The 24,718-nt window shown below is 38.5% G+C and overlaps 4 protein-coding genes across 8 annotated transcripts; 2 read left to right on the forward strand and 2 right to left on the reverse strand.

The window, feature by feature from the left end:
* The first annotated feature begins 1,438 nt into the window (after positions 1-1,438).
* On the forward strand, positions 1,439-8,152 carry LOC140782513 (uncharacterized). 3 transcript variants are annotated; one of them, XM_073129124.1, is made up of 14 exons: positions 1,439-1,705; positions 1,879-2,039; positions 3,136-3,197; positions 3,397-3,484; positions 3,573-3,634; positions 3,710-3,803; positions 3,932-4,360; positions 4,858-5,313; positions 5,391-5,576; positions 5,655-5,759; positions 5,874-5,957; positions 6,443-6,596; positions 6,675-6,744; positions 7,709-8,152. In XM_073129124.1, exons 2-14 carry the CDS (start codon positions 1,941-1,943, stop codon positions 7,845-7,847), a joined length of 2,028 nt encoding a protein of 675 aa, XP_072985225.1. In that variant the 5' UTR covers positions 1,439-1,705; positions 1,879-1,940; the 3' UTR covers positions 7,848-8,152. The 3 variants fall into 3 exon arrangements, with proteins under 3 accessions (XP_072985225.1, XP_072985226.1, XP_072985227.1); XM_073129126.1 differs by having other exon boundaries at positions 1,503-1,705; positions 3,769-3,803; XM_073129125.1 differs by lacking the exon at positions 5,874-5,957 and having other exon boundaries at positions 1,465-1,705.
* A 721-nt stretch (positions 8,153-8,873) lies between these two features.
* Positions 8,874-11,367, reverse strand: LOC140782636 (FCS-Like Zinc finger 10-like). 3 transcript variants are annotated; one of them, XM_073129313.1, is made up of 3 exons: positions 11,113-11,367; positions 9,370-10,489; positions 8,874-9,244 (listed from the first exon to the last, which is right to left on the reverse strand). In XM_073129313.1, the coding sequence occupies exons 2-3, from the start codon at positions 10,452-10,454 to the stop codon at positions 9,103-9,105; spliced, it is 1,227 nt and encodes a 408-aa protein (XP_072985414.1). In that variant the 5' UTR covers positions 10,455-10,489; positions 11,113-11,367; the 3' UTR covers positions 8,874-9,102. The 3 variants fall into 3 exon arrangements, with proteins under 3 accessions (XP_072985414.1, XP_072985416.1, XP_072985415.1); XM_073129315.1 differs by having other exon boundaries at positions 10,897-11,235; XM_073129314.1 differs by lacking the exon at positions 11,113-11,367 and adding an exon at positions 10,652-10,852.
* A 5,212-nt stretch (positions 11,368-16,579) lies between these two features.
* Positions 16,580-17,232, forward strand: LOC140781277 (multiprotein-bridging factor 1c). The gene has a single exon (XM_073127199.1). The coding sequence runs from the start codon at positions 16,654-16,656 to the stop codon at positions 17,101-17,103; it is 450 nt and encodes a 149-aa protein (XP_072983300.1). The 5' UTR covers positions 16,580-16,653; the 3' UTR covers positions 17,104-17,232.
* Positions 17,233-17,548: 316 nt separating this feature from the next.
* On the reverse strand, positions 17,549-23,474 carry LOC140781275 (heat shock 70 kDa protein 15-like). Its single transcript, XM_073127198.1, has 10 exons — positions 23,346-23,474; positions 21,992-23,206; positions 20,703-20,930; positions 20,498-20,593; positions 20,195-20,419; positions 19,344-19,538; positions 19,112-19,258; positions 18,883-19,032; positions 18,209-18,339; positions 17,549-17,982 (listed from the first exon to the last, which is right to left on the reverse strand). Exons 2-10 carry the CDS (start codon positions 23,159-23,161, stop codon positions 17,778-17,780), a joined length of 2,547 nt encoding a protein of 848 aa, XP_072983299.1. The 5' UTR covers positions 23,162-23,206; positions 23,346-23,474; the 3' UTR covers positions 17,549-17,777.
* Between the last annotated feature and the right edge of the window lie 1,244 nt (positions 23,475-24,718).

A 24,718-nucleotide genomic window follows, 5' to 3' on the forward strand; every position in this document is an offset into this window, starting at 1 on the left:
GATATTAGTTAACATAAATTTATAGTATATGGTAAGATAGTGGATGTTTATTCAGTCATATTTATAGATGTTTAATATATTTTGTACTCTTTGTATCTCGGGTCAAAATCACTTTACCTCAAGAACTTTATTTTGAATCACTATATCTCCTATATTTTTTTTACTAAGTTAAATATATTTAACATCTATAGGAGATATACTTATTCATATTATTTTTACGTATAAAATATCTTTGTATAAAATACCATTATAAATCCAACGCCTTTTCAAGGACATTTCTCAGGAGTATTAGAAAATTTGGGTAGGGTGATGTTAGCATAGTTAATTCAAATAATATTGAGCATCACGTAACAAATTACTTACAGGATATTAATCACAAAGTCATTTAGATGTAGGATGTTACTTCAAATTTAATATAAAAGTTTCAACAACCTTTTTTCTTTCATAGAACAAGCTCGTGGGCCGATAATTCATTAAGCTTAACAGTATATGTTACAACTTGATATCACACTATTAGTTATATATCATCTTATCTAATTTACTGTGACGTTTGTACTTACGTTTTGTGTGCTTAGAGATATATATGGAGAGAGAGAGAATGTGGAGCATTTATTTTACCATTGTCTTTATGCCCTTGAGGTCCAGAGAGTCATTATCTAAAACAACGAAATTCTCTTTTTGACTGGATGATATGTTAATTTATGATCATGAGCATCTAGAAGGAGACCAAGATAAATTTAAAATCATTGTAGCCTTCTCAATTTGGATGATTTGGATGGCTCGGAAGAAACTTTGCTTTGAGGCGGTGAGGACTAAGGCAGAACATATTGCCTAGCTGGCGCCTCAGATGGCAAAATACTTTGATAATAGTGGGGTTCAAAAACCAATCACCAACTTGATCCAAAAACCGGAAGATTAGATTCACCCACCTCCAGGTGTCACTAAAATCAACTTCAATGGCGTACGGGACCCACTAAGCAATGAGGAACGTGTTAGTTTCTTGGCTTGAAATCATCGTGGTGTCACGATGTTCTAGTCTAGCCATCCGACCATGGTGGACACTATCCTTGAAGTTGAGGCCCAAGCCCTTCTCTCTCTCTCTCTCTCTCTCTCTCTCTCTCTCTACATATATAAAATATATATGTATATTCACGTGGATGTCATTTTCTGCCATGCAGTTTTGTCATGTTTCTTTTCCCAAAAAATTATATTTATAAAATTTCTTTCAGTTCTAATTTGAGACAAACCCGAATTCGAGGTGCCCCGTCAGGAATCTTGACTTCCGGAAGCCTAAACCGTCGGGTTAAAATTAGTGACGGTAAATTTGACCCCAGCCAGCCTGGCATACTGCCCCTCTAATTCCCTTCCACATCAGCACCTCATTTTTATCCATCTCCGTAGGATATGGTTATAAGCTTAGGCTTGATAGCGGTAAATAGAAGCGTAGTAGTTTCTAGAAGCTGCACCGTCGGAATATTACCATCCGTAGACCGCAGCCCGTCGTCCGCGCCTTCGGATCTCTCTCCCTTTCTCGTACTCCCCACCTCTTTCTCTCTTCCTCTACCTTCGATGACCAAAAAGGGAAATAGGAAGTAGAGAAATTAATCGAGCTTTTCGTATTACAAATCTTACCGTGCCCCTAAATTTCCCTCCTCTTCGTCGATGGATCCATCCCGGCGCGAATTTTGATTCGATACTGAAGGAGGTTTACTTCGAACTGCTTTTAGTTTTCTTTTAATGGGATGTGGTTTCAGATCTGTGCGATTTGAGTTCCGATATACAGATTTCACTTTGGTTCGGGGATTAGATTGAGCTTCTCGAGATATGAACGAGTTTCTTCGTGATCTGATTTAATTTTTTCAAAATTTTCTCGTTTAGGCTTGGATCTCGTGCGGAATTAAGCAGATTTGAGGAAACCACGGGAGGATTTTGAGGAGAGAATGGCGAACCGGATCAAAGAGGAGGAGAAGAATGAGAAGATAATTCGGGCCCTTTTGAAGCTTCCCGAGAACAAGAGATGCATCAATTGCAATAACCTGGTTAGTTTTATCATTTTCCATTTCATTGTGTTTTGTTGAACACGTAAGAAATGTTGGTGTGAGGCTTTTTTTTTATCTATTTTTATAAAAAAGAGAGGTTATACGAGGTTTTTGCAACAATGTTCAGTAAACTGAACTAGGTAACAAAATCTTGAGAATTCTCCAGTAGGCCGGTTCATGAATATCGCATTTATTATAGGGACTTGTCGAAGAGAATTTTATGAATATATGTTTTGATCCAACCCAATGCATTAATATACCAAAATGAAGGGAATTGATGGTTGGATGTTGAACAAAGGTGGAGCTTGAGGGGATTATATGCCGTGAATACTTTAGGGGACATATCACCTTAAAATATGTATATATATATATATACGAACATATATACATGTGTGTGTGTCTCTCTCTCTCTATATATGTATACTGAAACTTGAATGCTTCATTTAGAGAAGAAATATTTGTGTACCCGCAGCATGACAAGGATATATTTTCTGGCTATGACAGTGTTTTACTGGACATTAACTAAAGTTTTTTTTTTCTTCGGGGGTGGGGGGTTGAATCAGCTAAAGTTTGTAAGTGCGTAAGATAGCTTATGTGCGTCGCCCACTAGTAACCTCACATTATAAGTGCAATGAAATGAGAAACTGATAAAAGAGACATTTATATCAAATGGCACACTTGAACCAACTGGTAGAATGGGGGTGCCAAAGTGCACTTCCTAGTTCTGGTGTTACTACATGACTAGCATGAAAAGCCTTTGTTTATGGTGCCAAATGATTTGCTAAACATCTCATCCATTCTAGTAAAATCCAGATAAGTTATGTCTTAATTTTGTGTTTGATCTGAGACATGGTGATTCTTTTGTTCCAAAGCATGTGTTCCTGATCTGCCTTTCTAGTTGAATACTGCTTGTGGAAAACCTTTCATTCTTCTCGGTGTTCTGCCTCTTTACTCATGGCTATTTCGTGTGAAAAGTATTTTGTGATGCTTCAACTTCTTGTTATTTACATTTAAATTTTATCTTGAAGAGAAAGTCAACTTCGTCCTGAAGGGGCATGTCATCTAGGTAGGCTATCTAACGTACATATGTCAACAGGGGCCACAATATGTCTGCACAAATTTCTGGACCTTCATTTGTACCAACTGCAGTGGTGTACAGTAAGACTTTGCTTGGCTATTTGTTATATTGAGTTTTCTAATTTCTACTTTCAGTATATTTATGCACCTTTCTGGCTTGTTTTGAATGTTGACTAGAAGATGCTCTTACATTGGCCTGAATATAAGAGATTTAATTTGGTGGAATGTCATGAAAAGGATGCATTGACTAGAATATATTCTTGCATATAAACTTTTTCAGTCGGGAGTTTACACACCGTGTGAAATCAGTATCAATGGCTAAATTTACTTCACAAGAAGTTAATGCCCTTAAAGAAGGGGGAAATGAGGTAATAGTCTGTTCTATATTGCTCATATTCTATATGTTTATTAATTTAAGGTATTTGGCATTATTCAATTATTTTCCATCACGTACAGCATGCCAGGCAAATATTTTTTAAGGAATGGGATCCACAACGCAATTCATACTCTGATAGCAGGTTATATTTGATTCTTTATCTTGTATTCGATTCGTATCCGTGAAAGGGTATCTGGATCTTTTCTTTTGGTTTCAGTAACATTGACAAACTCAGAACATTCATTAAGCATGTCTATGTGGATCGGAGATATGCAGGGGAAAGAAACACTGACCGGCCTTCAAGGGCAAAGGTAGTATCTAAATGCTTATAGCAGCAAAAGAAGTTTGATATCTTTTTTGCTTGCTGACAAAAATGGAAATAACGAAAAGATTCTTGCCTTTTGATCTCTATTTTGGGCTTTATTTATGAATGTCTCAGAATGATATGGAAGACTATAGTGAAAACAGAAGGACAGGGCTGAACCGTGCTGGGTCACGAAGTCCACCATATAACGACCATTACAATGGTCGACCTAGTTATGGTGGACGTAATGATGACAGAAATTTCCGATATGCTTATGGAGAAAGGAGTCCTGGTTATGGTCAAGGTGACTATAGGAGGAGCCCTCGCCACTTTGAGGTGGTTGATGACAGGTATCGAGATGACAAATCCGTAAATGGAAGCCAAATTCGAAGATTTGAAGACCGTAGATTTGCTGAAGCATTAAAGGCAGAAGGTGGGTCACCAAATCATCAGAAAGATGTTGTTGGGTCAAGTCCCCCTGCAATACGGCCCGTAAGGGATATATTGGGTGATGATACACCTCCACTTTGGGTTGGCGACCCTCCTAAACTAGATGGAACCAAGGTCTCTGATAATTCTTGACAGACATTGGTATTCTTTTTATTCATTGTATATGAATATGTTATTAGTCAGAATAGTATAACACTCTGCCAAAGTATTTTTCTGTACGTTCCATTCTTTTTCTTGGCTGTCACACTTGCAAAAATCCCTTGCAATGCCATTACTTGCTTAGAATCTGGAACAATAGGACAACGTAAGACAATGTTAAACTATAGAAGAACGTCTTAAGAAGGGTTTCTCATGTATTGTGGTCAAATGTGAAGTTTTGTGTATAAATGTGGTCATTGTTCTTTTTTTCTCTACATTTTATTTACATGTTTGTAGATTCCGGAATAATGAGCATGGTCAGCTGTTATGTGATGTTGAGTTGCATCCTCCCTTAATTTCCATAAGAGAGTTGCTTATTGAAACTTAATTACAATTTGTAGTAGTTTTAAGTGTTCTTTTCATCATTAAAGTTGGAAGTGCTTACTTATTCTTGATAAGTTTCACAATTGCAGAGGACGTCTTCCTCAAGTAGCATGGGGTCCAGTGATGGTAATTCAATTCAACCGAAGGGGGCAAACTCAGTAAGTTTGATCGATTTTAGTGCAGATTCAGAACCCCCTGTTGCTGCAGAACAACCACTACAGAATGTGTCTCAGCAAACCAATTCTTTATTAGCTAGCAATGGTGAGTGGGCATCTTTTGATGCTTTCAGTCAGCAAAAGGCTCAAGTGCCTACCAATCCCAATCCTCTGGAATCTGGAGTGGCACAAATATCTCTTTCTGAATCTGCATCTGAAGAAAACATGTTAACATTGCCTGTTTCTGCTGTCGTTTCCATTCCAAAAACTAGTGGAGAGAAGTTGCCCATGATGCAGCAGTCACAATCTTCACTTCTTCCAGCCGCTGCAGCTAGTCAGTCTTCAAGTTCAATATTTGATGTACCTGTTATTGGAGCTTTAAACAGCCAGGTAAAGTATATTTTGGTGTATAATCATTTAAAGAAAGTATGCTAGTTGAGGTATCTCACCTTTGCATTTGTTGTCAGCCACAGAATTCACCAGCTGAACCAAGCATTCAACGATCCTTGAATGTGGCTCCTGCCTCAGTTGATGCAACAGTTGCACATTCATCTCAACTATTGACGATACCCCCTGAAGAATCTAGTGGCGGAGGTTCAGCACTGTCATCTTTGAGGGAAATCAAATCTAGTGGAAGGAAAGCACTTCCAGAGGTAGCCATAACAACACTTCTGATTGTGAGTTAATGCCTAGTAATATTTTCATCGACCGTGAATATGAAATGTCTACAGGATTTTTTCACGTCACTTTATCCATCAACAGCTACACCACTCTCAACCTTGCAAAGAGGTCCGCAGCTTGGAATGGGCTATGTCATGCAATATCCTATTGGAATGGTATATTCTATCTCTTTGTCTTGTTAATTATTCCTTCTAAAAATATCATCACAATCTTCTATGCAATTTTCCTACTCCCCAATTTGCTTTGCTGATTATCTTCCAATGTTCCAGACAAAGCAAACAACTCCCCAGCCTACAACATCTGTTAATCCATTTGATATTGCAAATGAGACAGCAATGCCTCAGGCTCCCACGGTATGAAACCTTTCTGTTGTGTTGTAGACTTTTACTTTCAGTTATACCCCCGTTCCAATTTTGGGATGCTCCATTCTTCACTTATCCTCGTCTTTTCTCTATACCTCTCTTGTTTCTTCTAGCAATTTGCTGCATCCAATTCTCTCAGTTCACACTAGTCAGATTGTTGCAGACCTTCTACCCAGTGTGGATTGCCAAGCTCTATCCTTGATTAGCCTGTTACCATTACTACCTAGTATAAAAATTCAAATAGGTGCTCAAACTTTCCTACTCCTGTGATCGTAGGCAATATGAAATGCAAGAATTTCCACCGAAAGCTTCATTGGCAGCAAATCGTGGAAATATGCATTGATCCTTTAGCATGATCAGTGATGTAGGGCATTTTCCAAGAAGAGGGATCTTCACTATTGATAAAAAGAGTTGTTATGCTGTCTATGAAGGATTTAACAAAAGATTATCTTATTGTTCTTTTTCATGTTCTTCAGTTTCCATCTATGGCATCTCTGCAAGGGACATTACCAAATGTGACTGTTCCACCAGCCTTAATTCGAAGTTCCAGCTTTGGAGTTCCTTCTCCACGATGGGTACTCCCGCAGCAACCGTCTCAACAATTGTCTTATCCTTCAGCCATCTCTCCAAGTATATTTGTTTTATACACATTTATGGTTCTTCACTTATATCTTTCTTTACTGTTGCTAATGTTAAGTTAAATTTCAGGCCTCTACATGATGCAGCAGGTCCCAAGTAACATTTCCCAACAAGTGCCAAATACAATGATGCCAATGCCGTAAGTAATTCTGACAAGTTTATCATTTCCCTACTAGTTTCATACAATGACCAGCTGAGCTGGTTATAAAATGCAAGAGGCTGACAAAATGCTACACTAGTAAGGACTAATCAGTTTCATATTTGTAGCTATAGTTGGAATATGCAAATAGGTGCAAAGAGAGTTAACAGAAATAGTTAGACCTCTCCTTAAACTAGCTCCTTCCTTTTCTGTTAGTGTTACTATACTTTTTGCCAACAGAAGAGTACCAGCAATCTGATATACCATCCTCTAGCTTTATCTTGAGGAGATACGTTGATCTTAGGAGGTGAAACTTATCGAAATCTAGAACCTAGTTAACATATTGATAGACCACTTAATGTGCCCTCTTGCAGGTGTTCACAATTTTCAGTCAAGAAGCCCGTAGAGCAAATTGTAATGATTTCTTAACTTATTTTCTCAAGAGTTAGACCTGAAAGGTGCTTTCTCTTCCTTTTCTTTTCTGATAAAGAAGAGCTGAAAGCTTAGCTAGTTACAATTCTGGACTGGCAAGCGCTAGAAGAGTAAAAAAAAGCTGTAATCGGTCATCATGTAGGGGATCTCTCTCCCTTACAGAAAAGGCTGGCCAAGAAGTCTAGTAAAATTGAATGTGAATACTGTGAGAAACAAAAGGTTTAAAATCTTTTAGGCTAATTCAATACGCCTTGAAATTCATAATCACTCATCTCGAGAAGAAAAATAGTGAGGAGACTTCATCTCCACATAGGGATTAGCTTTGGAACTTTGCAGATCCCAATGAGTGTTTAGTGCCTACAAAGTTGGTTTTTTTGTTCCCAAACTTTCGAAATTTTAGTTAAACTTTTCCTTTGACGACAGTATTACAACTTGTAATAGGTCTACTTTATGGATGATTCCAACCTTTTCCAAATGAAATTGAAAGATGTTTTCTCCATTCTCATATATATACTATGTGGTGTGATTGCAGTCAACAGGGAGGTTTTGGTCCAGGCAGTGATGGAGCTGCTTTCGGCACTTTAGGGGTGGATCAAAATTCTACTGCCATATATTCCCATCCAAGCATCCAAAGTTCTTTGGGTTCTGTCGGTGGAAACCCTTTTGGATAGATTGATTTTCAGAAGCACAAGTATTCATTGCTATTTATTCTTGATATGTTGCCATTCTTTGTGTGAGAGGAGTCATTTTTGGTGTTTCGACAAAAGAATAAGCCACGTTATTCTGTGGCCCACAAGTGGAAGTGTAAAATTTGTAGTTCTATATGCAACTGGTTTGGAGGAGAAGAGTCTTAATAACTTATAAGTGGGAGAAAGGAGCCATTGAAGGTTTACCTGGCAGTTTTCCAAGTCAATTGGTGTAAATTAATACTTTATTTAATGTAGCCCTTCCTGATCCTATAAGTGGAAGTTGTTCAGATTTGTTCTTTGTTTTGACTTGTTATTTTGCTCTGCAAAAGTGTTCTAATTTAAGCTGTGGAGGAGCTGTTTGAGATTATTTCAGATTGAATACATAATACATTAGCTAATGCCCTTGACTATTTAATAGTAACACTCTACTTGGGGATGTCGTTGGCTTTTTTGTAGTGAAATTATATTCCAGTCAATTTATGAGAGTTGCATTTCTCTGCTGATCTGAACGACTTTGTTTACAATAATGCAAGTGTTTCTGCGGTTGTTTGGTTGAATATTACAATAAGCAGATTGTTGAGAATATAGGATGCTAATTTCTCCATTCACCTTCTGAGTATCCCATTGGTCTGCAAACAATGTATTTTATCTATATTTGCCTTAAACATTACGTCAAATTCTTAACGGAAATATATTCGTCAAACAAATAAACAATCCTATCTGCTGAGTTCTTCGAGAAACAAGAAGGCATCTGCGGGTTCTCTTCTTATGTAAATTATACGTATTTTATTATAAAAAAAATAGATATTTTGTATAAAAAATAATTGTATTCACTATTCAGTTTCAAAAACCTAATTTTAATATTACTAAAATCCAAGGATTTTATTTGCGGATAGCCCAGTAAGAAGATATACCTAAGAAGTAGTTTCATGTCATTCATATTAACTGCCGCAGGGTGAGAAAGTGGAAAACGGGGAGCGCCGATGATTATAATTACCAACACAATCGTTATCCAGAAAATACAAAACTCTGCATTAGAAAAAGGGGCAATTGCGAGAACTGCTAACTGAGACAGGATCAGTTAAACAAAATGATGTACATACTGATCAACCACAGCTGCAAAAGATCCACACACACACACACACACACACACATCTTCCTGAATGGATGATCTTACTTGTTGTATAAAAGTCCCATTGGTTGCAGGTTGATATTGTTGGATCTCAGGATCCTCTGGCTATGAAGCCACGACCATCCCCGTGAGAAAGATGTCCTCATCGAAGAACAAATCAGGAGACTCAATTGCATTCTTTTCCTTTTCCTCTTCAATTAGAATTTCTTGATCACGGCAATCGCAGCTACAGAACGCCTTCTCACCTCTGCAACGCATACAAAGAGACTTCAGAGACTACAAGTATAAACTGTAATAATAAAATAAAATGAAACCAGGGATATACTCAGAATCATTCGAAAGGACTTGGGGAAAAATATTAACAAAGCTAACCTATAGATGTAGATATCTTCCCCTCCTAACTTCTTCTTGCAAGAGAAACATAAGCTCAAGAAATCATCAGCACGGCCGGACAAAGAACCCACAGCAGAGTTAACCAGCTTTTGCTCTTCTTCCCTCTTCCTGTTCTTTTGCTCAGGTAACTGAATTATGTCAGATCCCAAAATGTAGTCCCCAAATATATGAGTTGTTTTTGGATTTGGCCCATGAGATATAATGCAAGTGTAATCTTCCGATTGCTCAATTTCACTTGCAGAGAGGGAGCCCATGATATTATGAGATGAGCCAATAGACACAGGAAGAGAACTGGAAGACCTGTCAAATCCTATGCCTCCTTTAGCTAATGGAGGAGAACCCAATAGAGAGTTGTTTGAATCCGATTCGAGAATTGCGGTACTAGACTTTGGATTGGCATCGAACAGAGTAAGAGGGGAAGAGAATCCACCTACGTTCGCGGAACAAGATCGAACTCTGCCGAACTCTCCATGTTCTAGCTCACCTCCATTTGATCCCAACGACATCATTGAGCTGCCAGATTGGTTGTTAGGCAATAAAATGAGATTTTTTGAAGGAAACCCGCAATCTTTGGGCAATGACTTGGTAGCTGAAACTATTAGATCACCTCTCATGCCATCCAGATAGTTTTCGGCCCTTGGGATGTTCATGCTCATCTGTGATCCAAACAGTATGTTCTTGCTCCAAGTAGACCCCAATACCTTACCAAATGAACTGGTGGTCTCATCATTGAGAGAGTCCACGAGGCCAAGACCCACTTTGTTGCAATCAAAGTTCTTTGGTTTCTTATCAAGGCCTGGTGATCTTGGGGAACCAGCAAAGAAGTTGCCAAGATTGGAGAAGACCTTAAAGTCCAGAGGAGATGTTGGGCTCCTAGCTGAATCACAGTCTGATAAGCCCTTGGTGCTGAATCCAACGAATAGGCCAGGAAGGCTGAAGATTGAGCTGTTCCTGGCCTTCTTCATCACACCATCAGAGGAGAAACCAAGATCTTGGGATGAATCAAGCAGCATGTTGGCTCTGAACTGCTCTTTGTGAACTGGTCTACTCCTTGTCTTCAGCATCTTCTCAAAGTTTCTTCCTCCTCCTCTTCGAATACCTGAATTAGATTGTCAAAGATTTTATTTTTTTTAGGATTATAATCGAGAGAAACAAGAAAATAAGCTGCAATCCTTATTCCGAAGGATCAGTGATAGGAATTAAAAAAATCCCCAATGTGAGATATAGGTTATGCATGTAAACGAAAGCAGTGCATAAGTACCCACTAAATCTTCGATCGATTACTAAATAGGTGATCGAGATGGGGGGCGAGGGCCGAGGGGCAGCATGAAATGGCTCAGAAATACTAAATATGAAAAAGAATCTATGATCTTTCATGGAAGGCATCATGATCATGAGCCATGAGCCATGAGCCATGAGCCATGCGAACGAAGGAAACAAGGAGGAAGATGGAGACTTGGAGACATTTCCCAATCAAAGAGAAAACATCAGGAGGGCGAGGGAGACCTGATGTTTCCCACCAAATCCCAACGACCCAGATGAAGATTCTTCACCAACAAACTCCAAATCCGAGGAAATAAATCGGAAGAAAGAAGAGAAAACCAGTAGTAAATTTCTCGGGTTTTCCCAGGCAAAATCCAACAACCCACATGAGAAGTGTACAAGTAATGCATGAAAAGAGAACCCAAAAGGAGAGGAAAGAAGAAAAAAAAAAGATCCCACCTTTGCTCTCTCTCTCTCTCTCTCTCTCTCAAGTCTCAAGAGTCACTTCTGAGAAGAAGCTCTCAGATGAGCCTGTTTAGAGAGCCAGGGGCACTAAAGAATAGTTGACAAAGGTATAAAAGCTCAAATACTCTCTCTCTCTCTCTCTCTCTCTCTCTCTCTCTCTCTCTCTCTCTCTCTCTTTCTCTCCATCTCTCTCTTCTTTTGTCTGTATGCATCAAAATCAGAGAAATGTGGCTTCTCCAATACTCTTCCAACAGAGTAAACAAATTATAAGATAATATAAATATGTAAATAAGCCTGTAATTTAACAAAATAATCCTTCTCATTAGCTGGAGCTACATGTATTTCCTACCATTACTCATCATCATTAGGCAGCAGTTTAATGTCGGAATTAAATATTTCAATTTAAGTCAACCTTGTGGAGTACCTTACAATTAAATGCACACTATTGACATCATCTTTATTTTTACAAAATTTTCTTCGTTTCACCATCAGCAACTGCGGACGGAAACGCGAATTGCTTTATAATCCAGGAGTTATTTTATATTTATTTATTATTATATATATGTACATATATAAAGATCTCGCTCCTCCTCCAATTCTCCATCCACCAAAGAAGCCATTTATGGGAATCGTAAGCGTTTCTCTTTTTAACTCACGTCGTCGGTGATGTCCTCTTCGGTGCGGACGCCGTGCAGTGTTTTGTCACAGAAGGGCTTTAAAAGTACACTCACGTATTTGCCCTCTCTCTCTCTCTCTCTCTCTCTTATTTTACATTACAATCTAGAGTTTTTTTTTTACACACAACCCCAAATATTTCCAGAAATTCGAAATTACTTAATCTAATGCATGGATTGCGGACACTTTTTGTACGTCGTCAGAATACAACATTCTAGAGTAATTCAATACTCTCATATTAGAGTTATTTTTATTTTAGTATATCACCAGAGATTCAGAATCATCATAGGCTAAACCAAAAAGCTATTAAACAAGTATAATAATAATAATTAAACATTAGTTTAAGATAAATTGAGTTTCTTTTTTCTCTCTTCTCCACTCTCCTTACCTTATTTAAAATTTTGCTATCCATCTCTCTTCCTGGGTCATTAATTTTTGAAGGGCATTTAAGATAATAATAACACCATTGTTCCAGTTTTAAGCTAAACTCTCAATTTTTCTAAATCCATTTAGGATACCTTATTTAAGATTAAGAAATTAGAATAACTAACTAGATTTTAGAGTTAAATTATATCCAAACACCATCTTAATTGGTAGTCATTCAAGCCCAACTCATATTCCTAATCACTACTAATTACTGTTGTCGAAATAGATCTCTTTCAAATTGTTTACAAAAAAACTAAAATAAAGAATAAATTATATTTGATCCTCTCAACTATCACTTAGTAAATAGATTAAAAAAAAATGCTCTCAAGTTTGCTTCCCCTCTCTTTTCTTTTTAAAAGAGTAGGTTTTAGAATAATTAAAAAATTATTTGACAATCTTATATTTGGAGAAGGTAACGGAGAAGCTGAAGAAAGACGAGTTTTATTTTAATTTTCTGTTTATTAAACCTCAAAATAAAATAAAAAATATCCATCTAATTTTCTCATGATTGCCACTCGATGGTAATGATTAGAAAAAGCCAAACCAAACCACTGAGGGCTCTTTCGTTGTAGCAAAACGGACGGCCCTGATCGAGATACAGGTCAACTGCTAGCGGACAAGAGCCCGAGATGAAGGGCTTGGATCCTTCCTCTTTAGTGCGGGGCCCATCTACTATTCTTTTTTCCCAAACAGTGGAAGGTGGGGTTTGGATTCGCTTTATGGCGACAGTGACGGCAGTTTTGGACAAAGCTGGGAGCGGTGGGCCCCAGAATGCTATTATTCTCACTCTTTTCTTTCTTTCTTTCTATTTTCCCTTTTCCCCCCCCTTTTTTTTACGTTTTATTTTTTTTGTCCCTTAATTTTTTAAGCTTTACTATGAGTTGGGGTTGGTGAGTCTCTCACTATCTTGTGCCGGGGAGAACGCTCAAGTTAGCGGCAAGGCTGATTGATTTGTTGTGGTTTTTTTTTTCTTTTTCTATAAATTATGGGATACTTAATATATATTAAAAAAATGGATGAAATAGTTTTCTAGTTTGTAGAAAAAAAATATAAATAAATAAATAAGCTACGTATGAATCAAGGTAGGGCCGGATGCCACATCTCCGCTCTCTCTGGTTATTAATGAGCTCAGGGTTAATAAGCTCTTGTTTGCTTGGGGTTGAAGAGGGTTCTCTAATTTTTTTTAGCTAAGTTTTAATAAATAAATCTTTTTTATTTATAATAAAAAATAAATAATTTTGAATAATTTTTTTTAATACAAATTCAAATTAATTTTATCATTACAGTTAAAAGGATATTTTAGTTCATTAATTTTATATATTATTTATTATCCTAGAAAACTAATCTATTTTTTATTTTTTTAAGTCGCATCAAAATAATAATTATACTCTGTATTAGACGACCAAACTATACTCTTCTATATATAAATTATACAACTTAATCAATTCTCCTAAGAATGACGCCTACCACATTAGTAGCATCTGACTATAATGCTGCATTAGTCAACTTATTTGATGATAAGAATATTTCTATCTAACTAAATTTGTACTCATAATCTCTTAATTTAACACTTTAATTCACCAACCTTTATTTTTAAAACTTAAGCTCTCACAATAGCAAATTTTATGTTAAATATTCAAACATAAAACAATGATAATAATGCTCACGATCACCGTCATTTCCTACTTATGTGAGACTAAATTCATACATATATGATACTCAACTATCTTTTCTGTACCATTACTCTCTCATAAAAAATTATATATCCATCGATCCAATAAATTAGCTCGCGAGAGTTCTAAGTCAAAGCAAAACAATGTTTAGCGTAAACTTTAGAATCTAATTTAACTTGAAAGCTTAAGCTAAAGGCCCAAGATTCTATATAAATTAGTCTGACTAATCTTTTTAACGTGTGACTAAACTCTCTTATACAATAATAATCTTACCAAAAATAGTAGACTTTCTAATGTTTGGTGACATGCATACCATTTGTATGGGAACAAAATACTCATGCATACGTTCTTCTTTACACTCGAGAGTACTAATAGCATATGATCACTCCAAAAGACTTCATTAACCCTTTCCTACTTTGCCGAGTTTTTTTTCCCCCCTTTGCTAGGCCTTCAAGTAGTCATAATAAGTGTGTTTAATTTTTACAATTTAAATTATTATTATTTTTTTCACCATATGTCTAATAAGATAATTAATTTAAAAAAATTACGGGTATAATGGCAGCTTCCGAACGCTTGGATTTAACTCGGGTTAAAAGTCCGAAACCATCCTCTCTCTTTTTGTCCTTTTTATTATTGTTTTTATTTTACTTATTAATTAGTACAATTCCTTTTCTGTCGTTTTGTGTGGCAGTGTAGCTCATCAAGGAGGAAATCTCACGGCCAACATTTAAAGTTCTCTGACCGTCGGACAGAAAATAGACGGCTCGGATCCGCCCACCTCCTGCTGCTACTGAGTGGCCAGCAATGTGGATCCCACCGCATGCGTATTCCAGATCCTAAATTTTAGGGACCCATTTCCAGATTATTATATTATAAAAAACTTTATTGATGCTTTTGATTTCATTAACCATTATAATTATATTTGCATCCTACGTAGTGATTGGCTAAAAAAATTAAACTAGCGAGAAGTAGAGGTGTTTATAATAATATAACATACTCCAGGCACCTTGGGATGTGTGAGAATAAGGGTATTTAAGAGAATTTAAATATTAATTTCCATGCACATAATATTACGAAATCTTTTGTGCACATTTTAAGTTATTTAATACCTTTTAGTTATTGCACCGATTATTTCTATTATATCAAAGGAGTGGGTGACAAAAGAGGAACCAAAGCAGTACTCTTTTTTTGGGTGTAGGGAGTGGTTGCTGGTGAATATATTAATGAGCGAGAAATATTTAAACCTTGCATATATGTACTATGATTGCTTTCTGTACATAGTTTAGGTGTTTGTTAATGGAACATAAACAGATCAACGAACTAATAATTTATTCATTTATGTACTACGACACAATATGAGAATGGGCCCCTGGAGGAAATATGGTATCATTTGCATCATTCTGGAATCTTTTTCTTTTCTTTTCTCTAGTTCGTGAAATAATTAAAGAGCAGTTTCATGTGATCATGTCTCGTTCTTGATGTCAAGTGCTTCGTCCACTTTGCAATATACATGCATGCTACTTCAAATTATGAGAAAATGCTGAATTTTATTATAGTATTTGTATCAATTACCACCCCCAAAAAAATAAATAAATAAATATATATATATATATATATATATTCAATGTGACGAGATAAGCTACCAGCGCTCGGAGCTGGGGTGGTGCAAAGTTTAGTCACACGGGGCGCGGCTGATAGAGAGGTGCAAGGACGGTCTTGAGATCGAAGAAGGGGTTGTTATCGGCCATCGCTTGGGAACCGGTGGTGGCAAACCATGCAATGGAGGTTGAGACAAGAGCGCTTTGGCTAGGCCTTTGAGTAGCAAATGTATATGGATACTCAAAGCTGGAGTCTTTGGAGCTGGTGCAACTATTGCAGAGGCGGAACGACTAGCCCCGGTGTATTCGTGCGCTCATGATGGACTGCTCAACCCTACTAAAGGAGTCTCGGGAGGTGAGGGTTGGCCACCATTTTCATGGAGGCCAACCAAGTAGCCGATTGGGCAGTGCACCAAGGCCACAAGGTCTTGGGATTTTGCTACGTGGGGCTTGTTGAGAAGCTTCTCCACCAGCTTTGTGATCTTCTCTGCTGAGTCCATTAATCGAAGTATTTTTATTTAAGCTAGTGATAGCTTCTTCTACTTAAAATAAAATAATAATAAAATAAAAAATTTAAAAGAAGCACATCTACGAGGTCCTAGTCCATCCCTTCGTGACCCGAAAATCTCACAAATCGATGATTGGGGCTATTTGTTGGGCTAGGTCTGGACCCAAAGTAAGCCTGATATGTTCGGCCAGAGTTCAGCCCGGCCCATGGGCACCCACTATGTCACTATGTGCGATCACAACTCACAACTCACAACTCACAAGGCAAGTATCTGATGACGGGCTGGCTAGGCGGAGTGGCCCGAATCAGAGAGTCACTTTCTCAGATCCGAGAACCGTGCTGCCCAAGTTTTATCCTCCTCATTACCCGAAACCCACTCCGTGCTGCCCAAGTCTCATCCGAGCAATCATGAGCCGTCAGTTGAATTTATGATCAATCCGACGGCTGATAACCTTCTAAGAAATTACAAATTTACGATTCGTAGCTTCCCTAACCAGCAGCGGACTTTCACTCCCTCCAAAATAATAATCCCGAGAAGCTCCGTGAACCTTCCAGACTCCCCTTCTCCTATAAATAGACCCCTCCTTATTCCTACTTCCCACGCGGTGGTTCTTTCCTCTATTTTACACATTATTAGCATTTCTGGGCTAAAGCAATGCCGAGTCGTTTCACGGGAAACCTTACCCAGGACTGGGAGCCGGTGGTCCTAAGCCGGAGGAAGCCGAAGGTGGCGGAGATGAAGTCCTCCAAGGCGGTGAACGACGCGATCCGTTCCGGCGCGGCGGTGGAGACGGTGAAGAAGCACGACGCGGGCACCAACAAGAGGTTGTCGGCAGCGAGCTCGGCGCCCGCGGTCAACGTGAGGAAGCTGGATGAGACGACGGAGCCGGGCGGTTTCGAGCGGGTTGGGTCGGAGGTACGGATCGCGATCCAGAAGGCGCGGGTGGGGAAGAAGATGAGCCAGGCGGAGCTGGCGAAGCTGATCAACGAGAGGGTGCAGGTGGTGCAGGAGTACGAGAGCGGAAAGGCCGTGCCGAACCAGGCGGTACTCGCAAAGATGGAGAGGGTTCTCAATGTCAAGCTTAGGGGGAAGATTAACAAGTGAGTGGAAGCGGATGGTGTTTCTTTTATGGCGTTTTTTGGAAGATGTGAATGTTTTGCTGTAGAAAGGATGGATGTTAGACTGTGATGTACTTGTGAAAAGCTTAGCAGAATGAAACGTGAATTAAGTAAATTCTCGATCTTATAACTTTTTATAAGGGGATAAGACTTGTAAGATAAAAGGCATCCTTATCTCTCTTTACTTGCAGAAAAAATTGCAGTCAGGATAAGTAAATTCTATTAGCAGATACGAACTATGAATTATCCGGAAAGACGACACAACGAAGCATTTGGTATGCAAAATTCATGGAGCTAAAATGCTATTACAGACGCAAATAAATATCCAACCACACCTGAGCAACCCATAGAGGGAATAAACGTGACCTGGAAACAAACACTCGCACAATATCGCGACCTGAGACAACAGTATATCAAATGGAAGGTACGCATGCAAAACTGAGGGCGATCAATCTGAATAAAAAAGTAGATCCTAGCACAACATCAAAAACCCGAGGATCTTTGCCATGAGAAAAAAAAATAATAATAATAATAAGCACATGCCATCAGCTTTCGCAAATTTTCTGACTCTCAATTTACGCAGAGCATCGCTGTAAGGGAAATGGAAAAACAAAAGACAAGCACAAACTTGTTTGTAACATGTGGGGTTCTAAGACGGAGTTATGCGGCGGTGTCTGAAGCTGTGTCCATAGGTTCAGCTCCTGGTGCCTGACCACTGGCCTCAGTAGTTTGCTCCGAAGCTGCTTCGCCTCCCTGATGATGCTCACCAGCTTGAGGTTGTGGTGCTGGTGGTGTCTCCGTTGGTGGTGAAGTTTGCGGCTTGGCCGGTGAGGGCCTAGGCTTCGTCATTATTGGCCTGCAAACCCTGTGGAAGTACGCATATATCAATCCATCGATATAAGCTAGATACATGACTCAACTTTGATAAGATAATAAACGGCCGTTTGCATGCTATATGCAGCAAACTGATTTTTTCCAAAATAAAACAAGGTCATCCCATTTTAAGCATTTGGAAACATGCGTAGGAAGAAAGCTAAAAGATCACCATAAGAGAGAATGCTTGCTTTAATTTAGCACAACATTTTTTTTACCTGTCAAGCGTCTCAGCCTTCCTCTTGACATCCGCGGAAAGGAGAACTGGGTTGGCATGCTTGGGAAATGCATCCTGCTGATGCTTTTTCTCTCTCAACCATGCTTCTGCTTGCGAACATTCATCAATAACCTGACACATAAAATTAACCAAAATATGAATAGAGACCAATGTACTTTCCCAATTCAAGATGTTCACTTGATCGCACTATCAAATTCAATTCGAGCAGCAGATAAAACATTTCTTGGAAGTAGAATTTGCGAAATTAGTGTTCAACTATGTCTCAGATTTATCGGTTAAATCGATGTTATTGTCAAGTAATACGCACTTCCCTCATTTTAACTGACGCAACCAATGCAAACAAAGACTAAAAATGACAAAGAGACCCTATTGGCTAATAGGTAGCCCATCCATTTCCTCTAATTATCCTCACTAATACCCTTGAGAAAATCAACATATCTTCTATGTCCTCATTTCATCTTAAAAACCCGTAATTCCAGGAAATTCTGTCACCAATGCAAACAAAAATTTGTGTCTCATTAAGGAGACAAACCACCTTCGATCAATGATTGCCAAGACAGATCACAAAGTGCCACATCAAGAGCAGAATATCTATAAATAAAATCAAGCAAAAAGGGAAAGGATGCCTGCCAAGGACATCATTCTATGCCATACCTTCTCCTTTTCCACCAAATCAATATGATCAAATTTAGGATCCTTAGATAAGGCTGCCTCTCTGAAGCTATTTATACAGTAAACAAGTTGGTCAACTGCTGGACCTCTCTCTGTCCACTCCTTATACCGCAATTCAATAGGGTCTCCTTGCTGCATACAGATGACTTCCGTTAGTGATCTTGAGCACCACAAGCAATCATTGTCAAATAGCAATAAGACAAAACCAAACCTTTTTGAGTTCTTCAAGCTTAGCAACATAAACTCCCTTGGTTTCATCTTCACCATCTTCATATAACCAATCCTCAACTTCCTGAAGCTTTCCAATTAACTCATCCTTATCTGTTGCCGTAATGAAGTCCTGATACTTGTCATAAAGCTAAATGCAGGAATACAAGACACCATCAGAAAAATCTCATTACTTTGGAAGAACAAGACCAAAGCTTTACAGAACAAAATTATACCTTGTTGCGCATATCATAAACATAGGCCTCCACAGCATTTTTCTTGTCTTTTGTTTCTTCCATTACTCTATCTTGCAACGCCATATCAAACTCCTTCTCTACAAATTTCTGCAGATCCCCAGCTGCAATTCCTCCATGAACCAACTCAGTAACTTGCACATTGGTTTTCTTCAACTTCGTTTTTGAAGCCTCAACCTACAGCCCAAATCAAAATGTGTAAATTATAGTGCTAAAGTGCTTATTTACATGGGTGAAGCTCTAATTACCAAGATATATACTCTGGTGGTACAGAAAATTAAGACATAAAATGTTGCAGTAACAAAAATAGAATGCTAAATAAGCAGCAAGAATTAAGACTGGAAGAGTACAATACTAGAATAACTCCCAAGCAGGGCAACTTAAAAACAATAAAGGTAAAATGACAGAGCAACAACCAATATAAGGACCTAGCTTTTGCCATAAAATAGAGACAGAGAGTCTAAAAAAGTTAAGTCAAATATAAGCAAGCACGCCATTTTTAATAGCATAGTGGTAGCAAGATCAAGACACAAGTTTCTTCTTTAAAATAATTGCAAGTTCAATCATGTGCAAGAAGGTGTGATTGTGCTGATCCTTAATCAACTTTCCCAAGGATGTATGAATTTATATATCCTGCTTGCCAAAGTATAGATCAGACAATGGATGAGCTATTCTACCTAGAATTCCATAAGACAACTGTGTTCTGCGGTCAAGCTATAAGTATATTTTAATGGCAGAGAGGTCCCAGAGACGAAAAATAAAAGCAATATATTGAGACATTCAGATCCTATAAAAAAAAAATGAACATTGAAGAGACAACTTTAACAAAGGACCTTTGCATCAGTTTCCATCTGCATAGGCTTCTCTGCAAAATCTGGCGCACCATTTTCAGTCCCAGCACCAGAATTATCTGCCGAACTTTTAGCATCTTGCATATCTAGATCAGTTCCAGTGGCACTGGACTCATTTGGTGCTTCATCCATATCCATCTTTGCAGCCTCCTTTGGTAGCTCGTTTGCAGCTGAAACTGGAACTTCAACTTCCTCTTCCTCCAACATCTGCAGATTTCCAATGAAATAATGAATAAGCTTACTCAAGCAAAAGGATTGATGTGACCAGTTGTTCTCCATACTTACCGTTGCTGATTCAATTGAAACAACTCCATGGAGATTCAAGCGGACTCTGACTTTCAATTTAGCCCTTTCACCTTTGCTGGTTTGAAATGGACCAATCTGTTGAACAGTAAGAATGTAGCAAATATTTACCACTCAAGGCAGCATCCTGAAGCTACTAATTAGGCTAGCATATACACTCACATAGCTACAGGTACTTGCAGCTTACCGTGTATGTGCTAATCTTTGCTGGGATTTGCAAGTCACCTATGTCGGCATAAGCAATGTCAACTGTAAATGTATTAGACCTGTAAAATGTCAGAGCTTTGATACTAGGAATCGTATTCCCTTTGGGAAATACAACTGTACTCTGCTGGTATTCTGTTGCTCCACTTTCAGTATCTGGGGCTGATCCTTTCCATGACAAAGCAATAGGAAAAGGGAAGCTTTCATGAACCTGAAGAAGATAGACAATGCCAATAACAATATCACACTCATAAGAAGCAGAAGAAAAGGCACAAGAAATCTCAAAAAACATCCAGTGGGAAAAGGGAGCACTATTAGCAAAGAGAGGTGCTTCACATTTCCCGTCGTAGTGTTTTACTATTTTACAAAAATCTACCCTAGTTCTAATAGAGAGGGAGTAAGAAAAAGTAGAAAGTTAGCATATTCCATTTTATCCAAAAATAATTTTCAGATCTAAGTATCTATTACTCTTAAAAAAATTCAAGGAGTACTTCAGCATACTTTGCTCTAAGGAAATTCCTCACTCCTATGATACAATTGCTCACGAAAATGAAGCAATCTATTACAGATGGAATCCAAGAAGAAAAATGAGTGCTATCAGAGAATTGCCTGCCGACAACTTGTAAAAGCCAGAATCTAAACTAGTGGGCTATTATAATGCACATCATTGGTGAAAAGTGAAAACTGCTGGGTGGTGACTTTACCTTATTAAGCAAATAAATATATGCATCTGCAGAACAATACTGAAAGAGGACAACGTAGGAATAGAAGATACAAGAGACAATTGGAAATACAAGTCGTATGATGGAGTAGTATATTAGTATGTTATATCACAATCTAACTTATTTCAATACCATTGTAATCCAGAATGCATTACCGAGGAGAAGAGAATCAAGCAAGATAACTGAGCATCTCTTAACAAACTACTAAACATTATATGCAAAACATGCAATAATACATAAACATTAGTAGATAAACAATTATAGAAGGATGTCTGGATTGATACTCCCCTTCCCTTCCTATGCTAATGCAGTAACAATCTATCATCATTGTTGATGCTCCAACTTCACCAAATAAGATATTTCAGCTATAAGAACATGGACTGACGAGAAGAATATAACAAGCATTTGCACTGTAAGTGCATGCATACAATAAATGATTGTAAAACTATATTGCAGGAAGCAAAATATCACATTGATGTACATAAAAACTCTTCCAAGCAGAAAATAAATGATAAAAATGACTGAATCAAAGAAAGGCATAAACTAGTACCTTAAACTCCCGCACTTTGAAGGTAGGGCTAAGAATAGCACATTGAAGGGCACAACCCCGAGCAACACACTCACTTGCATTCATGGTACGCCTAGGTTCTTTCCCAAAGAATTCCGTCAGTATCCTAATTATTGCCGGAACGCGAGACCCCGATCCAACCACCTCGACCGAGTGCACATTCTCTATGGTCAATCCAGCCTCACTAAGCGCCTTCTCTAGTGGTCCCTTAACGCGGTCCAAAATTGGGCCACTGATCTGCTCAAACTCCTCCCTCTTAATAAACCCCTTCACATCCTTCTCATCCATCAAGCACTCAATATTCAATGGTGCCTCCGGATTCGCACTGAGAACTTTCTTCAGCTTCTCGCATGCCGCTCGCAGTCTGATGCAAGCACGTGCGTTCTGATACACATCAATCTTATAACCCTCCTTGAACTTAGCGGCGAAATGCTTAAAGAGCACCTCATCGAAATCCCTCCCACCAAGAGAACGATCATATGCATGTGACAAAATCGTCAGCTGGCCCTTCTTATACCCCGCGATGCAGACCTGCATACTTGCATGCCCAACATCAACAAAAGCCACATTTATCTGATCATTCTCCGGCAGGTCAGTCTTATAGATACCATAAGCCAAAGCAGTCGCAGTGGTCTCATGGAAAAGGCGGAGAGGATGCAATCCCGCAATGGTTGCAGCATCCATGAACGCCCTCCTCTGGAGGTCCGTGAAATAGATCGGAATACCAATGCAGCAATCAACGACTGCCGCATTGAGATTGTTCTCGGCAATGCTCTTCAAATTACTCAGGATCATGGCAAGAACTTGTGTCGGCGTAAAAGTTCTCTGTTCGCCGAGATATCGCGCGTGGATCAACGGGAATCCATCAGGGCTCTCGGTAACCATGAAGGGAAGCGATTGGAGATCACGCTGGAGCTCGGGATCAGAGAATTTCCTGCCCACCAGGCGTTTGATCTGGGAGATGGAGTTCTTAGGGTTCATCGTGGTCGACGCCGCGCCTGCCGTGCCGATAAACCGCTGCTTCTCGCCGAAGCACACCACGGCCGGCGTCTCCCGCTTAGATTCTTCGTTGAGAACCACATCAATGCCTCTTTGCCGAGCAACCGCTATAATGCAGCTCTCGTTTCCGACGTCAAAACCAACCACGCTCATCTTTGCGTCTATAAATTACTTCTCCCGATGCAAAAAAGAGGCGATCTGCACATCAAAGACACAAAAACAAGCAAAGATGTCAACAACGCATCAAAGATCGAGATCTCCACATCTCAATCAAGTTACAAGACGATCAAAGATCGAGAAAACCACGCTTGGTCAGATCCTAAACACAAACACCTACCGTTCGGGATCGCTTATCGATCCAAATATCCTAGAATTAGGGTTTTGCGAATGAGAAGCTTCTCAACGAAGAAATGGGACGGGCGACAGAAAAAATAATGAACGATTAAAAAGGCATGGATTTTTCTAGAACCATCTAAATCCGATCCAAAAAGCCACCGTCCAAGTCGCGCGCGATTGGTGAAACTTGAATCTCAACCGTTGACGTCTAATGGATGAATCGAGTGGACGGTCAAGATGGAGTAGATTATAGTAGTTGCGGGGGATAGCATATGTTAATATGCTAGTTAGAAGGTGTGCTCGAAGTGTCCACTTTCGTGGCCAGATCGAATAATATGTTAATATGCATCTTCCTGTGAATTAAAATGAGGGTTTCCTATTAACTTTATCCTTTTTAGTCTCTTATTTGCATCAATAATTTCGAATAAGTATGGCAGTAATCCTTGGGCCTTAAAATTTGTGACTTTTTAGCACCTAAATAAGTATCTGATTCTGTCTAACTAGCATCATCCAAAAAATGTGAGCAATACTTGATCCAATTCGATTCGACCTGATTCAGTATTCGAGTTTTGCTAAATATAGATAAGATTTTCTTATCAGAGTGTGGAGACAACTAGTTAGCCAAACTTAATTATGTAAGATTTAGAAGGAAGTAGGCAGCAAACATCAATCAAATTACTGCCAGATCCTTTGAAAATCTCTGGTTCGCCAATACTTGCTCAAGAAAGGAGAAGAGGTCAGTGAATAAGATAGGTAATAATAAGAGCCCCAAGCATGAGCAGATAGGCTATCCATCCGAGAGAGCCCCATGGGCATTCGTCGATCTTTAGAAGAATCTGACCATGTTTGATTTTAAGGAGGAAGTAGTGAGAGGTATTGAAGTTGGTACTTACGAGGAGAAGAAAGAAAGTTATATAGACTAGAACAGTACTGTTCAAAGGATGGATAATAAGTTTTTTTTTTAAAAAAAATTAAAATCTAAACAATTTAATGCATTAAAAATTTAATCTTTAATTAGGAGTAACGATACAAAGATTTTACTATCAAGTGGAACAAAATTTATTTGTTATGAGAAAAAAAAAAGGAATTTATCAAGTTTGGAGGGGTCTCTATGTAAATAAAAGATTTTAGAAAGGCGTAGATGCAAAAATAGCTTGTTTGTCTAATGTCTTATTATATATTTTGATGGTAAATACGACAAGAGTTTACGAATCTAATGGTGGCGAGCTGATGGCGTGAGCGAATGGGTCAGCTTGAAGGAGAAATGAACTACACCATGCACGTATGAAGTATATAATTAAAAAGAATCGTATTGTTATCAACCTATAAATTAATTAAGTAGAGTCATTTATGATATTAAAAACAAATTGAAGG

The sequence above is a fragment of the Typha latifolia genome, chromosome 2, assembly GCF_019914945.1.
Source record: "Typha latifolia isolate L0001 chromosome 2, TyphaL0001v2, whole genome shotgun sequence".
In the NCBI taxonomy this organism is placed as follows: domain Eukaryota; kingdom Viridiplantae; phylum Streptophyta; class Magnoliopsida; order Poales; family Typhaceae; genus Typha; species Typha latifolia.

What these genes read in the sequence shown, in the direction of transcription:
- LOC140781277 (XM_073127199.1), top strand. Translation starts at nt 16,654, where the DNA reads ATGCCGAGTCGTTTCACGGGAAACCTTACCCAGGACTGGGAGCCGGTG.
- LOC140782513 (XM_073129124.1), top strand. Translation starts at nt 1,941, where the DNA reads ATGGCGAACCGGATCAAAGAGGAGGAGAAGAATGAGAAGATAATTCGG. An exon ending in ACCAACTGCAGTGGTGTACA is followed by an intron (nt 3,198 to 3,396) that starts GTAAGACTTTGC and finishes AAACTTTTTCAG; the next exon opens with TCGGGAGTTTACACACCGTG. An exon ending in CAATGCCTCAGGCTCCCACG is followed by an intron (nt 5,958 to 6,442) that starts GTATGAAACCTT and finishes CATGTTCTTCAG; the next exon opens with TTTCCATCTATGGCATCTCT.
- LOC140782636 (XM_073129313.1), bottom strand. Translation starts at nt 10,454, where the DNA reads ATGCTGAAGACAAGGAGTAGACCAGTTCACAAAGAGCAGTTCAGAGCC. An exon ending in GAAGATATCTACATCTATAG is followed by an intron (nt 9,245 to 9,369) that starts GTTAGCTTTGTT and finishes TATGCGTTGCAG; the next exon opens with AGGTGAGAAGGCGTTCTGTA.
- LOC140781275 (XM_073127198.1), bottom strand. Translation starts at nt 23,161, where the DNA reads ATGAGCGTGGTTGGTTTTGACGTCGGAAACGAGAGCTGCATTATAGCG. An exon ending in CAAAGATTAGCACATACACG is followed by an intron (nt 20,594 to 20,702) that starts GTAAGCTGCAAG and finishes ACTGTTCAACAG; the next exon opens with ATTGGTCCATTTCAAACCAG. An exon ending in AAGGCTGAGACGCTTGACAG is followed by an intron (nt 17,983 to 18,208) that starts GTAAAAAAAATG and finishes GTACTTCCACAG; the next exon opens with GGTTTGCAGGCCAATAATGA.